Source organism: Saccostrea echinata, unplaced genomic scaffold (assembly GCF_033153115.1).
Source record: "Saccostrea echinata isolate AGI-Se365-2 ecotype Australia unplaced genomic scaffold, CSIRO_AGI_Sech_v1 ptg000056l, whole genome shotgun sequence".
NCBI classification, from domain to species: domain Eukaryota; kingdom Metazoa; phylum Mollusca; class Bivalvia; order Ostreida; family Ostreidae; genus Saccostrea; species Saccostrea echinata.
In genome coordinates, this window is record NW_026889805.1 from 5,208,294 (window position 1) to 5,225,041 (window position 16,748).

Below are 16,748 nucleotides of genomic sequence, written 5' to 3' on the forward strand. Positions count from 1 at the left end.
CATGGATGTTTTTATGCCTGTACGGTTTGTTTACTCCATTGCAATGTGACAGGGTTTGACCTGATATCATAGTGTATTAACTTCCTTGTTTCTACAAGTCACGATTTTAATCACTTTTTATCTACTGCAAGTATGATATCATACCCACTCAGCTATGGTTTCCTTTCCCGTATTTCCCGGACAACAATGCTTGTGTTTCCAAACATGTTTCATTCTATATGTTCGAAATAGATAAAAAGTTATGCTTTCTTAAAATGGTATCAGATATGTATTCAATTTCCCCAATCAATTTACAACATTAAACCGTATTAAAGACTCTCTTGTGTATTTGCTTTTCTCCTAGTTTCTGGCCAGTTCAAAAACTCGCAGTGGATGGGCCTTAAGCCATTAATATATCGCCAGTTCGAATCTTAGCATGGACAGCATTTGAAGCATCAATCTCCGTCCTTGGAGAAATTATCAGTGCACGTTCTTCTTTTCGATTACTAACATGGAAACTGGGCAACCTCTACCCCCACCCCCCATAGTACCAAAAATTAATCACGCAGTGATTCAATTTTTAAAAGTCGTTGCATCGAATTTTAACCTGGACAAATAACATGAGACTCGTATAATGACATGTGAGTTGAAATGCATTATGATAAGAGAGGTGATCAAAAAGTTCACGAACTAAATGAATACCTTTCATAAAAGAAATCAAACTGGGTTTCAGTGTTTATTTTTTTTTTTAAAGTTTAATTCACGTTAGCCACCCTTCTGCAAAAGCACGAAACACGTGGTCCAAGCGGTCACGTGACATGGGCGGTCACGTGACATGCTCCATATACTTTCACAGCAGCCCAAAGATTTTCCCGAGTCTTATATTTTCTTTTACCACGCAGGATATTTTTCATAACAAGAATAGCCACATATGTCACAAATTGCCCAATCTCGGCCATAGGATGGGTGGATAGAATTTCTTTTCCCAATACGAGCATGGTGTCCATCACAACCCGACTCATGAGTCTTGGATGCGTCGCGTACCCAATGTGGATCAAGTTTTCCTTTTTCATATCTCATCTGTAACCGTCTGAAGTAACTGATATTTTAGGGGATTAAGAATTACTTTATTTTTAAGATATTCATCTATTTCTGTCTCTGTGATTTTTTAGTTGAAGTTGCTAAACGAAGGACACATCTCTTTCCCAACACACTTTCACTGGACACCCAAAACGATCATCATTTTTAACTATCTCCCTTCCTCATCATCGCAAACCACGGCCAAAATGTACGATCCTCTCCCATTCTGGGAGATAGCTATATGCAGACTCCGGACCGTGGCTTGAGACGATGTCCCTTCCTTCACTTAAACAATCCATCCAATTACTAACTTTTGCCAAGTCCTTTGTCGCCATAAACCTTTTACGAGTACAAATCACCAAACTGTATACAACTGCAACTGCAAGATTTACGTAAAACTTTACAGTCGTTCCATGCTCGAGTACGACTGGGTCAGTCATTTTTTTGACACAACATATTGACGTCAAGTATATATTAAGTAACACATGATATTTATAGAATATGTAGTTATGTAGACACAGAGATTGTTGTCGAACTTTTTGATAATCCCTCGTAAGTCTAAATGATTTTTGCTTGTTTCTTTGTCTGTCTCTTTTCTTCTTGTCGTCATATATTTATCTAACCGTTCGTGGCAATAGTGGAAGGGCGCTCCCTTCGTGATTGAGGTCCGGGTTCGATTCTCGTTCCCGGCACCGCGTCAAACCTATTGAAGACTATAAACTAGGTAGTGACCGTTCCTTCGCCAAGCGCTCGGCATTAGAAGTGAAAGTCACGGGTCTTTCGGATACGACCTTGAAAACGTAGGTCCCGTGTCACGGTTGGCGTTGGCACGATAAAGAACCCTCATTGCTTAACGGCCCTGAGTGCCGCATATATGTTTTATTTTGAACCTCTTCAACGGTATTTGTCGTCTCATATGGGTGAAAAATTCTCCCTAGGGACATAAAACAACAAACAATCGATCAATCGCTCTATTTAGTCGCATTTCATTCGGTTTGGAAAGGGGGGGGGTGTATAGTGGTGGGGGTGTGACCTTTCATCCGTACGCTACGCTTGGAGGTAGCCATCCCTTATCCTCAACTCTTCTTACAGCACTGAATGCAGTTTAATGAAACTTTCACAGAATCTTTATTTCTAGTGTCATTTTGCACCTTCTATCTTACGTTTCAATCGGAAAGGTCTTTGGGGTTTCCCATGGCAAAATAGTGACTCTGCCATTCTTCATTTATCACTGAGGATACCCACCTCTTATCTGCAACTCTCCCCGTGCCACTGAATAAATTTTAATGAGATTTTCACAGATTCTTTATTATGAAGTGCCATGAATTGTGTATCTATTTTACATTATGGTCGGACTCGGACATGTCTGGGGTTTCCGCCCACGCACAGCAAAACATGACCTTTGCCATCATACATGTACTCGGTAAAGGGGTTAACGGAACTCCTCCTTAACTCTGAATGAAATTTGACAGAACTTTCACAGAATTTCATTTACATACTGCTAAAACATGCACTTTGCCATTATACTCATATGGGAGCGGGAGTATCATTTTGTGAGCTCAGTGCTCAGAGAACCTCTAGTTTAATAATGATTATTTAATTTTTATTTCAATTCAATTCAATTTATTGACAACACCATCATACATTGGCATATAGTCATGAATACAATAAACAATAACATACATAAAATCAATAAATCATTCCAGTAAGCATATCAGTTATGTTGAAGTTTTTTCTTTTCTAATATTAAAGCATTTTTTCAGAAAGTTACATACTCTTCTAGCAATTTTAATACTTGGAGGGTTGATAATGTCAATAATAGGGTTTTCCTTCATGTAACATTGAGCATTAAATAAATCACAATACTGTAATCTATACTGATCATAACTAGGACAATAAAGTATAAAATGTTTTTCATTTTCAATAAAAAGTTTACAAGCATGACATACATGTTTTTCTCTAGGAATAGGTGACCTTGAGTATCTCCCTATTTCAATATGTAGTGTATGAGCACTAATGCTTAGTTTTGTTAGGATTGTTCTTTCAGATTTCTTCAATGGTAATTGTAGGTAGTTCTGTAATTTATATTCATTTAAATTTATTATATTACTATAAAAAGTTAATTTTCCAGAATCTGATTTAGAAATGTTCTTTAACTATTCACAGATTTTGTTCCTATAGTGCTCCTCTAATTTATGTCTTAAAATTTTATGTGGTGTGTCCAATGAGGATAAAGACCATTTCTGTTGAAGAGTAAAAAGTTTTCTTTGCCAAGATATTCTAGACCCAAATGTTTTATCTTCCTTAAATGCAGACACCACTAATTGGTTCTGATGCTCATTCTCTGACTCTAAATTTTTCAATCTTGAATAAAATTTAAACATATTTTCATAACCTGAATAAAATAGTGGGAACTGTCCCAACTCGTATAGAACAGCAATATTAGATGATTTTCTATGAACACCCAGACTGTCTTTAAATATCTGGAGTTGTATTTTTTCAAATGGGAAATGATCTGAGGATAATAAATCACATTTGTAGTCAGCAATCCAAATTTCAGAACCATAAGTTAAAATTGGAGTAATCATAGATCTATAAAGTTTTAATATTGTCTCAACAGAAAAAATTATATTAGCTGGAAAATTAGTTTTTATAGCATAATAGGCCTTTCTAGCTCTTTCTGACAGCTGTTCTGCAGAGAATTTTATTTTTCCATCAGAATTAAATACAAGTCCCAAGTATTTATACTGATTTGTTATTTTAAATCAAAATTAATAACTCCACAATTAATGTATTTTTTCTCTCTTTTTTTAAATAATTAGTTTTATTTTTATAATGTTAGTTTCTGTTTTTGTTTTGGTTAAAAGTTTTCCACCAACGACTGCACATTGTACATTGATTGGGTTTTTTTTTTTTCGGAACTTTTGTTTCCTACTTTCCTCTATTTCTTCTTTTAGAAATCAATCATGGCGTCCGGAGTTGCAGTGAAGACAGGAAAAAAGAAATCGAAGGGTAAATCTGTTATAATACTGAGTTTAAAATACATAATATCTGTTTTATATGTTGCTTTATTGTTTTTTATTGAATGGCCCCATAACAGTGGTTGTTCCTGTCATTTCCACCTGTTTCATCATCAAAATGAATGTTAAAGCAGAGGAAATTCGATTATTCAAGTTTGGTGCCTTACTCTTCTAGAAACATGAATAAGTGTTTTTATAGTAATGCATCTGTAAGGAAATAAGAGCGGAGCACTTGTTTTATTACAGAGACGACGGCCACTTTTAGTGAGATATCACTGAGACAGAATGCTTCAGTGCTGGAGTATTGTCGGACATCCATGTCTGCTCTCTCTGGATGTGCCGCAGGGATCCTGGGATTAACAGGGCTTCAAGGATTCTTATTTTACTTTGTTACTGCTTTTGTTTTGTCAGTAAGTATAAATCAAATACATGCATAAACTAGAATTTTACCATATCTGGTACAAGTGAATTTAGAAGTAATTTACTGTAGATCACCATTTTATTTTTTTACTCCTTGTTTTCCCAAAATCTTATATTTGCAAGATAATTATTTTTCCTTATAAGGTGAGAAAAAATTTACGTGAATTTTGGTTATTGTTGTATGTAATCTTTAATAGTAAGAATATACTGGAGAATGAAATGTTCATGAGTCACAGAGATGACGGCAATTACTTTTAAGTTTGATACATGAAACCACATTTGAATCAATTGAATCTCCAAAGCTGGTGCACTGTGCATGCACCTTCCCATTTTATTTTATTTTATTTTATTTATATAGTTATTTTGTGATTCTGTAAATTTGTGCATAGTTTATTTGCAATGTTACATAACTACATAATGTATTTTTCAGACACAGTTGCATAACGATCTTCCCAAATAATTATTATAAATTATTTATTATTTCAATAACAATGAAATTTATATTTTTTCTGGGCATTAGAATTTGTAAAACTAATTGCAACATCACATCTGTGAGTCATGTAAAAGTAAAGTCATAAGAAATAGTTTATGTTGCAATAGCATATTAACATGTTCTTTTTAAATGGGGATTCATATTTTTTTTACTAACATCTCCTGGCTAATGCATCTATGTTTCTCTCTTTTTTTTTGGATGATAATTTAGATAGTTATCAACAAAGGAGAAGTTCATCTTAAATACTCATACTTTTATTATTATTACTGTATTATGTGATTGTGAAGTTATCAATTTCAAATAGTGTTAACACAAACTAAAATATAATGTTACACATATGTCATATTTTTTCATAATTCAGCAGCCTCTGGGCTCCTCACCAGGGCTTTGCTTTGTTCTGATGCTTTGGGTCAAGGCAGACCCCAGGTACTGCACCCTCCCATTCTGAAATTTCTGGATCTGCCACTGATTTCAGTATTCTCTGCTTCCCCGGTAAAATGACGCACACAATAAGACGCTTGTACTTATAAATAATTTATAAATGCAACTCTCTGTTTATAGATTATGCTGCTACTGAAGGCAGGAGCTTCTTGGAACAAGTACTTTATCAACGGAAGACAAATTTTCTTGAGTGGTTTATTTGGTGGACTTTTTGTATCCTTTTTTCATCAAATAAGTATACATTGTATACATATATGTGTATATAATGTATTCACATTGAATTTTGGTATCTTAAACATAGAAATCTTGAATAGCTGGGACATGTCAAAGTGAGTTGTAAGTCCCAGGTGCTTTTTCTTCATGTATATTAATCTCAGTATCTCAAATTATTTCTGATTACTTTAAATGGGACAATAATTTTTCCAGGAACATTTCTCCAGCTGTCTTGTGCACTGTACTGGGTCTTTTTTATACTAGTGGGTGTAAACCAATCAAAGTGATACATATATCACTAAGAACATGTGGATTCTATGTACATTAAGCTAAAGGAAATCTGTGGAAAGGATGGATGTAGTGATTTTTCTAACCAAATCTCTTGTGCTCTTGAATATTAGCACCTTTGGTCAAAGATTAAAAGAGTTCATGTGATTGCCCAGTGATCCCTTTTTAATTGTCTTTGTGTTTTGTTTTATTGTTGTGTTTCTGTAACTTAAGGTCAAGATCTAGTAAATGAAAGGTGCCTACAGGTTTCTCAAATTTGAGAAGTAAATTCCTTTAATGATGCTTTATAACTTTAGCTTGGTCAAATAAGGTGTTTCGGGGCATAATTTGTAGATGAACAAGACGAAAAATCACATTTTGAACTGTCATTTTCAATAAGAAATTAAGAAAACCAGTCATGAATATGGGAGTTTTTTCCATATCAGACAAAGGAAATGTATCCAGATTGCCTACAGTCTCTCAGAAAACGATAATTTGTATGTTCTTGGCCTCTTCTTTAAAATGATATTAAATTGAATATAGGTATCAGGATTACTTTTCACATGATTTCAAATTGAATTCCATGAAAATACTTTATTTTCTACATAACTCTATTAGAGCCGTAAAGTACGGGAAAAAGAAAGTTATAATTGATTATGACATCATAATGGATCTAGCACCAAAAAGTTAGTCTAAAGTCATTTACTAGATCTTGACCTTAACATGTTAGTTATCATATTTTACAATGTAGTATCGTTACTATGGGCTTAAAGCCTAATTTTCATACTTGACAGTGGCAGTAACCATCATGCGAGAGTTTAGAAGAATCTTGTCCTTTCACTGTTATTTGAAGCTTACTATGTCAAAATGTGTAGAAAATATCCTGATTTTATTGCTTTTACTTGGTTGTATACTACATATTGTTTATTTGGCATGCATGCCCATACCCAAACCTGGAAAAATCATCCTGATCACTGTTATGGTATATAAATCACAAACCTAAGTATAAGCTCACAAGCTAGAGGACCTAATTACATGTATTATAATACACATGTATATGTATTGACTGGGTTTGAGGGCAACATGAGCTTTGTCAGACCCAAGAACCAAACCATTTGCCTGAGATTCAAGGCTTTGGCAAAATACGTTCAATACTAAATATCAGTATATTGTAGTCGTGTTTACATTTGGTGTCACTTTATCTGAGGAACTTTAAAAAAAAATGATAGGTCAATAAAGCTTGTTATCAAAACTGCTTTGCCACTTGGAAACAAAAGCCTTTAGATTAAATATGTAGTTCTTATAAAATAAAGTTTCATGATTAGTAACACACAATGGGTTGAGAAGAGAATGTACATTTATAGAAAGTCAGAATCTTCAGTAGTATTGCGATGTTAAACACAGAGGTAGTCTTGCTTCTGATAAAGCATTCTATACATAAGGGAGAGGATAAAGCATTCAGTACATAATGGAGAGGATAAAGCATTCAGTACATAAGGGAGACAATAAAGCATTCAGTACGTAAGGGAGAGGATAAAGCATTCAGTACGTAAGGGAGAGGATAAAGCTTTCAATATATGTAAGGGAGACAATAAGGCATTCAGTACATAAGGGAGACAATAAAGCATTCAGTACGTAAGGGAGACAATAAAGCATTCAGTACATAAGGGAGACAATAAAGCATTCAGTACGTAAGGGAGACAATAAGGCATTCAGTACATAAGGGAGACAATAAAGCATTCAATACGTAAGGGAGACAATAAAGCATTCAGTACATAAGGGAGACAATAAAACATTCAATACATAAGGGAGACAATAAAGCATTCTGTACGTAAGGGAGAGGATAAAGCATTCAGTATATGTAAGGGAGACAATAAAACATTCAGTATATGTAATGGAGAAGATAAAGCATTCTATATGAAGGGAGAGGATAAAGCCTTCTTTACGCAAGGGAGAGGATAAAGCATTCTGTATGAAGGGAGAGGATAAAGCATTCTATATGAAGGGAGAGGATAAAGCCTTCTTTACGCAAGGGAGAGGATAAAGCATTCTATATGAAGGGAGAGGATAAAGCCTTCTTTACACAAGGGAGAAGATGAAGCATTCAGTACGTAAGGGAGAGGATAAAGCATTCTATACGTAAGGGAGAGGATAAAGCATTCAGTACGTAATGGAGATAATAAAGCATTCAGTATGTAAGGGAGACAAAAAAGCATTCAGTACATAAGGGAGACAATAAAGCATTCTGTACGTAAGGGAGATAATAAAGCATTTAGTATGTAAGGGAGACAATAAAGCCTTCTGTACGTAAGGGAGATAATAAAGCATTCAGTATATGTAAGGGAGACAATAAGCATTCAGTATGAAAGGGAGAGGATAAAGCATTCTATATGAAGAGAGAGGATAAAGCATTCAGTATGTTAGAAAGAGGATAAAACCTTCTGTACATAAGGGAGAGGATAAAGCATTCAGTATGTAAGAGAGAGGATAAAACCTTCTGTACATAAGGGAGAGGATAAAGCATTCAGTATGTAAGGGAGACAATAAAGCATTCAGTATGTAAGGGAGACAATAAAGCATTCAGTACGTAAGGGAGAGGATAAAGCATTCAGTACGTAAGGGAGAGGATAAAGCATTCAGTACATAAGGGAGAGGATAAAGCATTCAGTACATAAGGGAGAGGATAAAGCATTCAGTACGTAAGGGAGAGGATAAAGCATTCAGTACGTAATGGAGAGGATAAAGCATTCAGTACGTAATGGAGAGGATAAAGCATTCAGTACGTAATGGAGAGGATAAAGCATTCAGTACATAAGGGAGACAATAAAGCATTCAGTATATAAGGGAGAGGATAAAGCATTCAGTACGTAAGGGAGAGGATAAAGCATTCAGTACATAATGGAGAGGATAAAGCATTCAGTACATAAGGGAGACAATAAAGCATTCAGTACATAAGGGAGACAATAAAGCATTCAGTATATAAGGGAGAGGATAAAGCATTCAGTACATAAGGGAGAGGATAAAGCATTCAGTACGTAATGGAGAGGATAAAGCATTCAGTACGTAAGGGAGACAATAAAGCATTCAGTACGTAAGGGAGACAATAAAGCATTCAGTACATAAGGGAGAGGATAAAGCATTCAGTACGTAAGGAAGACAATAAAGCATTCAGTACGTAATGGAGAGGATAAAGCATTCAGTATGTAAGGGAGACAATAAAACATTCAGTATATGTAATTGAGAAGATAAAGCATTCTATATGAAGGGAGAGGATAAAGCCTTCTTTACGCAAGGGAGAAGATGAAGCATTCAGTACGTAAGGGAGAGGATAAAGCCTTCTGTACGTAAGGGAGAAGATAAAGCATTCTATACGTAAGGGAGAGGATAAAGCATTCAGTACGTAATAGAGAGGATTAAAGCATTCAGTATGTAAGGGAGACAAAAAAGCATTCAGTACATAAGGGAGACAATAAAGCATTCTGTACGTAAGGGAGATAATAAAGCATTCAATATGTAAGGGAGAGGATAAAGCATTCAGTACGTAATGGAGAGGATAAAGCATTCAGTACGTAAGGGAGACAATAAAGCATTCAGTACGTAAGGGAGACAATAAAGCATTCAGTACATAAGGGAGAGGATAAAGCATTCAGTATATAAGGGAGACAATAAAACATTCAGTACATAAGGGAGACAATAAAGCATTCTGTATGTAAGGGAGAGGATTCAGTATATGTAAGGGAGACAATAAAACATTCAATACATAAGGGAGACAATAAAGCATTCTGTACGTAAGGGAGAGGATAAAGCATTCAGTATATGTAAGGGAGACAATAAAACATTCAGTATATGTAATGGAGAAGATAAAGCATTCTATAGGAAGGGAGAGGATAAAGCCTTCTTTACGCAAGGGAGAGGATAAAGCATTCTGTACATAAGGGAGAAGATAAAGCATTCTATACGTAAGGGAGAGGATAAAGCATTCAGTATGTAAGGGAGACAATAAAACATTCGGTACATAAAGGAGACAATAAAGCATTCAGTATGTAAGGGAGAGGATAAAGCATTCAGTACGTAAGGGAGACAATAAAGCATTCTGTACGTAAGGGAGACAATAAAGCATTCAGTATGTAAGGGGGAGGACCAGCCATCCAATCCCTTGCCTGTTGGAAATAAGTATTGTATTGTGTAAAATGAAATTTCAAAGAATTAAATTAGCATGTTTATTTTGTAGTAGTGTATGTATTATTAAAAGTTTCATTCATTCAACACATTTGATTTATTATGTTATCATTAAGAAACATTCAGATATTTTCCTTAACCACTAAATCAGACATATATTTTAGCATGGACGTATCCTTTTCTGACAAGTAGTGTTAAGCAATGCATGTGTGATTACTTTTTTAAAGGGTAAACAAGATGTGTGACTGGGCATGACAGCTAATAGCCAAGGTGAAAGTTTTTCAAATGTAGGTCAAACTTCAAGGGGTCAAGAGGTCAAAAACATTGGTACCCAAACAGATGTCTTGTCAAAGGAAATACACAAATTAAATATGAAACACTAGCACCAACCGTTCAGCAGGTATGGCTAAGGTTAAAGATTTTCAAAAGTAGTCAAACTCACTACCAAAAGAAAGGTCTTGTCACAAAGAATACACATGTGAAATATGATAGCCCTAGCACCAAAAATTCAGAAGTTATTGCCAAGGTTAAAGTCTTTTAGAAGTAGGTCAAACTCCAAGGTCATGAGGTGTAAAAATGTTGGTATCCAAAGAAAGGTCTTTTCTCAAGAAATACACATGTGAAATATAATGCCCAAGCACCAACCTTTGAAAAGTAATGGCCAAGGTTTAAGTTTTACAGAAGTAGGTCAAACTCTAAGGTCAAGATCATTAGGTCAAAAATGGTAGTACCCCAAAAAAGATTTTGTCACAAGAAATATGCATGTGAAATATGAAAGCCCTAGTGCCGACTGTTCAACAGTTTTGTACAAGGTTAGAGTTTTACAAAAGTATGTCAAACTCCCAAGGTTATGAGGTCAAAAGAGATGGTATCTAAAGAAAGGTCTTGTCACAAGGAATACACTTGTGAATATTGAAATCCCTAGCACCAATCAGCAAGATTATATAGTTTTTTGCAGACAGAGGCAAACAGTCTTATAGTCAAATGTACAGGTCAAAATCTATATGCCAATGAATCTCCCATTATGGGGACATAATAAAAAAGGGTTTAAAAAAAAAAGAATTTTAAAGTGTACAAAGAAGATTTCTCCATAAAATTTTTAAGATATTCATTGATGAAACAGGATTATGTTTGGTAACTTTTTACCCAAATTAACATTATTTCAGTTTTTCTCTTAACATAGCCTTGTTATTAAAAGGGGTTGTTATCTTACTCTAGAATTATTTAGTATTTCATAGACCTCATTTCATTTCATGTGTTGAAAAATTCATGTAAAAATTATTAAATTAATTTATCTAAAATTCTCTGCTTATTTTAGAATAGTTTAAAACTAGGATTAACAAATCTACATAAAAAGTCCAAAGTCGTTTCGCAACCAAAAAGAAAAAAAATCATAATGATATCGTTCACCATCCACCACAGTTACAAAATTCAGATTTCAATTGGTAGACAGCGTAAGTTGTTTAAATTTGATAAGTATACATTCATGAGATTAAATAATTTGTGTTTATGGAGAAAATTTGACTCTAATAAAAGTTTGAATAGAATGATCTAAATTAGAATTAAAAGAAGATAGTTTAAAACTTAAAATTGCACTAATATTTTAGATAACTTAAAGGGAAAGGAATTCAATGTTTGAAGAAAAGAAAATTGTATTTCATACAAGGAAATGTGAATTAACCTCAAAAAGCCTAGCAGCAAAATTTATTCAATTACAACTTTCATGAATTACATTATAAATTTGAAGGTATTAAAATTAAAAATTCTGTTTTCTTGGTTAAAGGTCACTGAAGACGTCATACATGGTGACAATAGAAAAGTAATTTTACAGCTGGTTTACATGTATTTGACTTGACCGTTTTCCCAGATTCCTCTATGGTATGGTTCATGTGTACTGAAGAAGGACCTTGACATCACGGCCAGTGCAATCTCGTTGTGTACATTTGTAAATAAATGTGGTAAAAAAAAAGTTGTTTTCAGGGTGTCTTCATTTATTTAATTAGATTGTCTGGTACTGTTCTCTAGGAATTTTCATGATTTTTTTCCCCCAAAAAAGGGTATTCAAGTGGATTTATAGTTCACATATATCGATAATAAAGAGGGTGTTGATCTTTACGGCATGGGTTCGAATCCCACTGCAGGACATGGAGACTGGTGTTGTATAAGATGATGCTTTAAAAATTAAATAGATAAGAATAAAATTGAACGAATGATGTGTGTGTACTCCAACCCCCCCCCCCCCCCAACCCCCCTCTGCGCGAAGACATGTTGTTTGTTCGTTATCTTTACCCTTTTCATCAACTCCAATGATTGGTGAAGCAAACTCAAAGACCAAGACCAAGGTCAAATAAAACATTTCATCCTGCTCTACATTAGATTTACAAGTGGGTCAAGTCTGAGATGAAGGCCAAGTCAACATCTCATCACGACCTACATATGTTTCATTTACAGATGTAAATGCCAAATACACATTTTTGAAAGACTAAATTGTAAATTTCATGGAAGCTATGTAAAAAAAAATCAATTTAATATGATTGCATAAATTATGCTGTTTTGTTATAAAAGATTATTTTCTGATATTATAAATTATTGAGAGTCGTTCACTGTAGGGATTAAGGAGTCTGACACATTTGATTACTGATTTTCACCAAACTTTGTATAATGTAAAGGATTTCTCCAGCAAATTTTGGGAATTCGGGGGATGTCCTGTATGAATGATTACCATGGAAATCAAGATACCTGCAAGCAACTTATTTTAAAATGTTTTGATTCCTGTTAAAGATCTATCGACATTTTATGTCTTGGTATGTTTATTTGGTTGTGTCATACGACACATCAGAACACAGTAAATTACTAAATGGATACGTTGTTACAGGATATAACAATATGAGAGTAAGCAGAATAAATAATAACATGCACCAGCACATAGAACGTTATATTAGGTAATTGTAATTATGAAACTTTTTTTAAGAACTGCATAATAAATTTTCCTAATTGAGACTCAACACGGATATTTTCCGAGATAACAAAGTTCCTTAACATTTTGTATGTTTAGAGTGTTATTAGATTTCCAAACAGAGTAAGTTTTTTGTATATCAATACTTTTTTATGTCTACTCAAGGTTATGATGAAAAGGACGTAGCATAAAATGATATTAATCTTTTATCACATTCACTGAACAAGTAATATTGGTAACCCAGATGAAAAGGTTGATGAGGACCACCCAAGTATTAAAACATTAGAGCAAAACCTTAGGTATTGCACAACACAGAGTTCTTTTTCTTTCTCGACAATAGAGGAGGACTTTGTGTTCAAAAGTATCAATAAAATTAATGTGAAAAAAGACGCTGGTATATAAATGTAATGTCCGCAAAACTCTTTCATATTGCTAAACTAATCATCATTTTTTATACCTCTGACCAGTGTAATCAACTTGTCTGGCAACATCAACTCTCCAGATGAACTTGGAATAGCTCAGGTGACTCCAATCCATAAGAACAGTGGTCTAGAGAAAGTGAATTATAGACCAGTAAGTGTCCTAGTAGCAATGTCGAAGTTTTTTTGAAAGAGCACTTGAAATTCAATTTTAAAACACCAACCTTGTCATGATTGGGCAAACGGAAAATCCGTAGACAATTCAATATGAATAATGGCCTAACATTTTGTATGGAAAAGTCAGTCAAAATTCGACTGAACGATAGATTGTATTTGCTAACAATGTCATTGTATCGACCATAGAATTCGCGAAATGTTAACTTTCAATAAGATTGTTGATATCCTTATGTCATCAGCATATTTGTCAATACTAGTAGCTTGCCTCGTTTTAGAAATTGTAGAAATTCTACGTAGAACATGTTCTTGTGTATAGCATCAACTGGGAGACATTAACTTCATAAGCAGGTGAGTATTGCTACGTAAGTAAGTGAAATTGACGATAGAAAAGTTAAAGTCATCAATCGTAATGTTTTGTTGTTGGTTTGGCATTAATGTCTTTCTCTAGTAAAATATTCAAATAAGAAACAGACCTTTGACTCTTTCTGGTGTCTTTTATTTCGAGTTCAAAGAGATGTATCGAATCAACGTGGGAATTAAAGGTGGATATCATTGACTGATAAAACGTCGTCGATATAACTAAATGTCGAATTGAAGGCCACGACAAGAGACTTCTTTTCATATAGAAGTTTTTCAATAAATTCTGCTTCAATATGTATGCTAATAACGGGGCGCAATTAGTATCCATGGGAACTCCAACAGATTGTTGGAAGACTTGATTTCCAAAAACTATACATAGATATTGTCATTCAGAAACTCAAGCATCTTCCTTAATATCAACGGAATACTTGTGTGCATGTACAATCAGAATGTTTTTTGAGAAAATAATTTTGCAGATGACCAATGACAAGGTATGTGAATTAACGAGTTCCATTTTTAATTTTACAAAGGCAGTTGTCTATTTGTCAAAAAGCCTGGACTATAATTTATCGTGGGGAATGATTGTACAAAGTGTTGAAAAGTTGAAAGTTTTGATGCTATTGATTATGATATTATTTTGTGATTTCAAATTTTCTAAAAGTTCCTTGTACAGTGTAGTTTTTAAGTATCCATGCACATCTGATTAATACCACCTCTTTCATACATGTATATTGTTGAACAGTACTCCTGAAGTTTCTCCTTCGCTGCTATTATTATTTTGGCGAGGAGTAAAGAATTAGAATTAGATGTAGAATATTTACTAGAACCTGCTATGTATCTTTGTAAGGATCTTTATGTAATGTAGTTTAGGAATCCAGTATAAGTATGCTATTTCACTGAAATTCAGTTTGTTGGAATATAAAAATATTTAAAACTGACACATGATTTTGAAGAATTTCCTCATTGGAAAGGGAACTACAAGAAGTTAGATTACCACTTGCAGAATTAAATGCAAGTTCCTCTAAAATACTCTTATAATAATGAGCCTTACAAAGTAAGACCATGTTGTTACCTGCTTTGTCACCGAGACCTGTACATATTGATCGTTTAATCCAATTTTTCTTTTTTTCACTTCTGAATTATTGAAGACAGAATGATAGATGATTTTCATATTGCCCCTAAACTGTTTAATACGAGATTTCAACCTCCATCTGATATTTTTAAGCTATTCTGTCAAAGTGTCAGGTCTTTTTCATGTTTGTTCCATCGCCTGGCATAATCTTCGACAGGATTCATAATTTCAGAAGTCAAAATTTTGACGCCAATTGAAAGATTGGGGTTTCCTAAATTAAAATAAGTGGTTTAAGGTCGTTATTATTAACTACAACTACCAGTAATAACGTGGCCAGCAGGACTATAGTTGTAGGGTGAAGAAGAATGCGAACACATGGGATGATTATGTTTCAGATGTTCGATATCTAGGTACAATTATATAGCGTTTTTTAAATTAAAGTTTGGAAGCAATATTCGATGAATATTTGTAAGAAATACAAGGTTTGACCATGAACTTGAAATTTGGTGAAATACAAGACTTGACCTTTTTACAATATACGGTATCACTCATTCATAATGTCAAACTTCAGTTATTGTCTACTTAAATGGGACTTCTGTAAGGAACAGAATACTCAATCGTCAACTTCCCTTACTTATGCAGCAGTATACCTTCATCACCCGCATATGGGGTATATATCTCTCAGTTGATTCGATACGTAATAGCATGCTCTACGTATGTACAATTTCTAAAACGAGGTAAATTATTGACAAATAAGTTGATGAAACAAGAATATCAGCTGTCTCGTTTAAAGTCATCATTTCGTAAGTTCTATGGTCGATACAATGACCTTGTCAGCAAATACAATTTATCATTGAGTCAAATGCTGACTGACGTTTTTCATACTAATTGTTAGGCCATTATTTACACACTGATTGTCGACGGATTTTTCCGTTATTACCTGATCATGACAAGGAGCACACGGCGGGTGTGACCGGTCGGCAGAGGATCCTCACTCCTCCATGGCCCCTGATCCCACCTCTGATGTTTGGAGGTCCGTGTTTGCTCTGCTCCTATTTTGTATTGTTTAATGGACTTTTGAGCTTGAATACTGTTCGTTATCTCCATATATTTCATCGCAAAATTTAAAAAAAATATCAGGAAGAGCGTTAAGATTTATCTATGAAGATTATAAAAGCTCATGTCAAAATTACCATTCTTATAAACCAGAACAATGTGCACCAATGCCCTGGAAACCTTTAAAATTTTCTAAGAGCTAAGTCCAGTTTAGTTGATTTAAAAACAGTTCATACGATTTTAAATATACAAATACTGCAGAGTTTCCATCTTCGCTAGCCAAGGGCTTCTGATACGCTACTTTCCTCATAAGCCCTTGGCATACGGTGTTAAAAAAAGTTTGGATTTTTTTCTCAAGTTGTGATTGGAGTTGATCGACATCGTTCGACCAATCAGCAATTGTTTTTGTAAATGACGATATTTGCGTTCGGGATATATCTTGACTCTTTAATATCGGTAATGTAAAACGCAAGTAAACAACATGCCATTCTATGAATAGCAATATGGTGTCATCCTATTTCTAAAGCAACATGCAAAATATGTGATTAAGAATCTATACTGAAGATGTAGATTTGCATTTTTACATGTTAAATAACAAATTAACATAACTCAATAC

The 16,748-nt window shown here is 34.2% G+C and overlaps 1 protein-coding gene across 1 annotated transcript; it reads left to right on the top strand.

Moving 5' to 3' along the window:
• The first annotated feature begins 3,999 nt into the window (after nucleotides 1–3,999).
• On the top strand, nucleotides 4,000–12,064 carry LOC133173287 (ER membrane protein complex subunit 6-like). The gene is made up of 5 exons (XM_061308275.1): nucleotides 4,000–4,071; nucleotides 4,326–4,489; nucleotides 5,554–5,646; nucleotides 10,244–10,263; nucleotides 11,960–12,064. Exons 1-5 carry the CDS (start codon nucleotides 4,026–4,028, stop codon nucleotides 11,988–11,990), a joined length of 354 nt encoding a protein of 117 aa, XP_061164259.1. The 5' UTR covers nucleotides 4,000–4,025; the 3' UTR covers nucleotides 11,991–12,064.
• The last annotated feature ends 4,684 nt before the right edge of the window (nucleotides 12,065–16,748 follow it).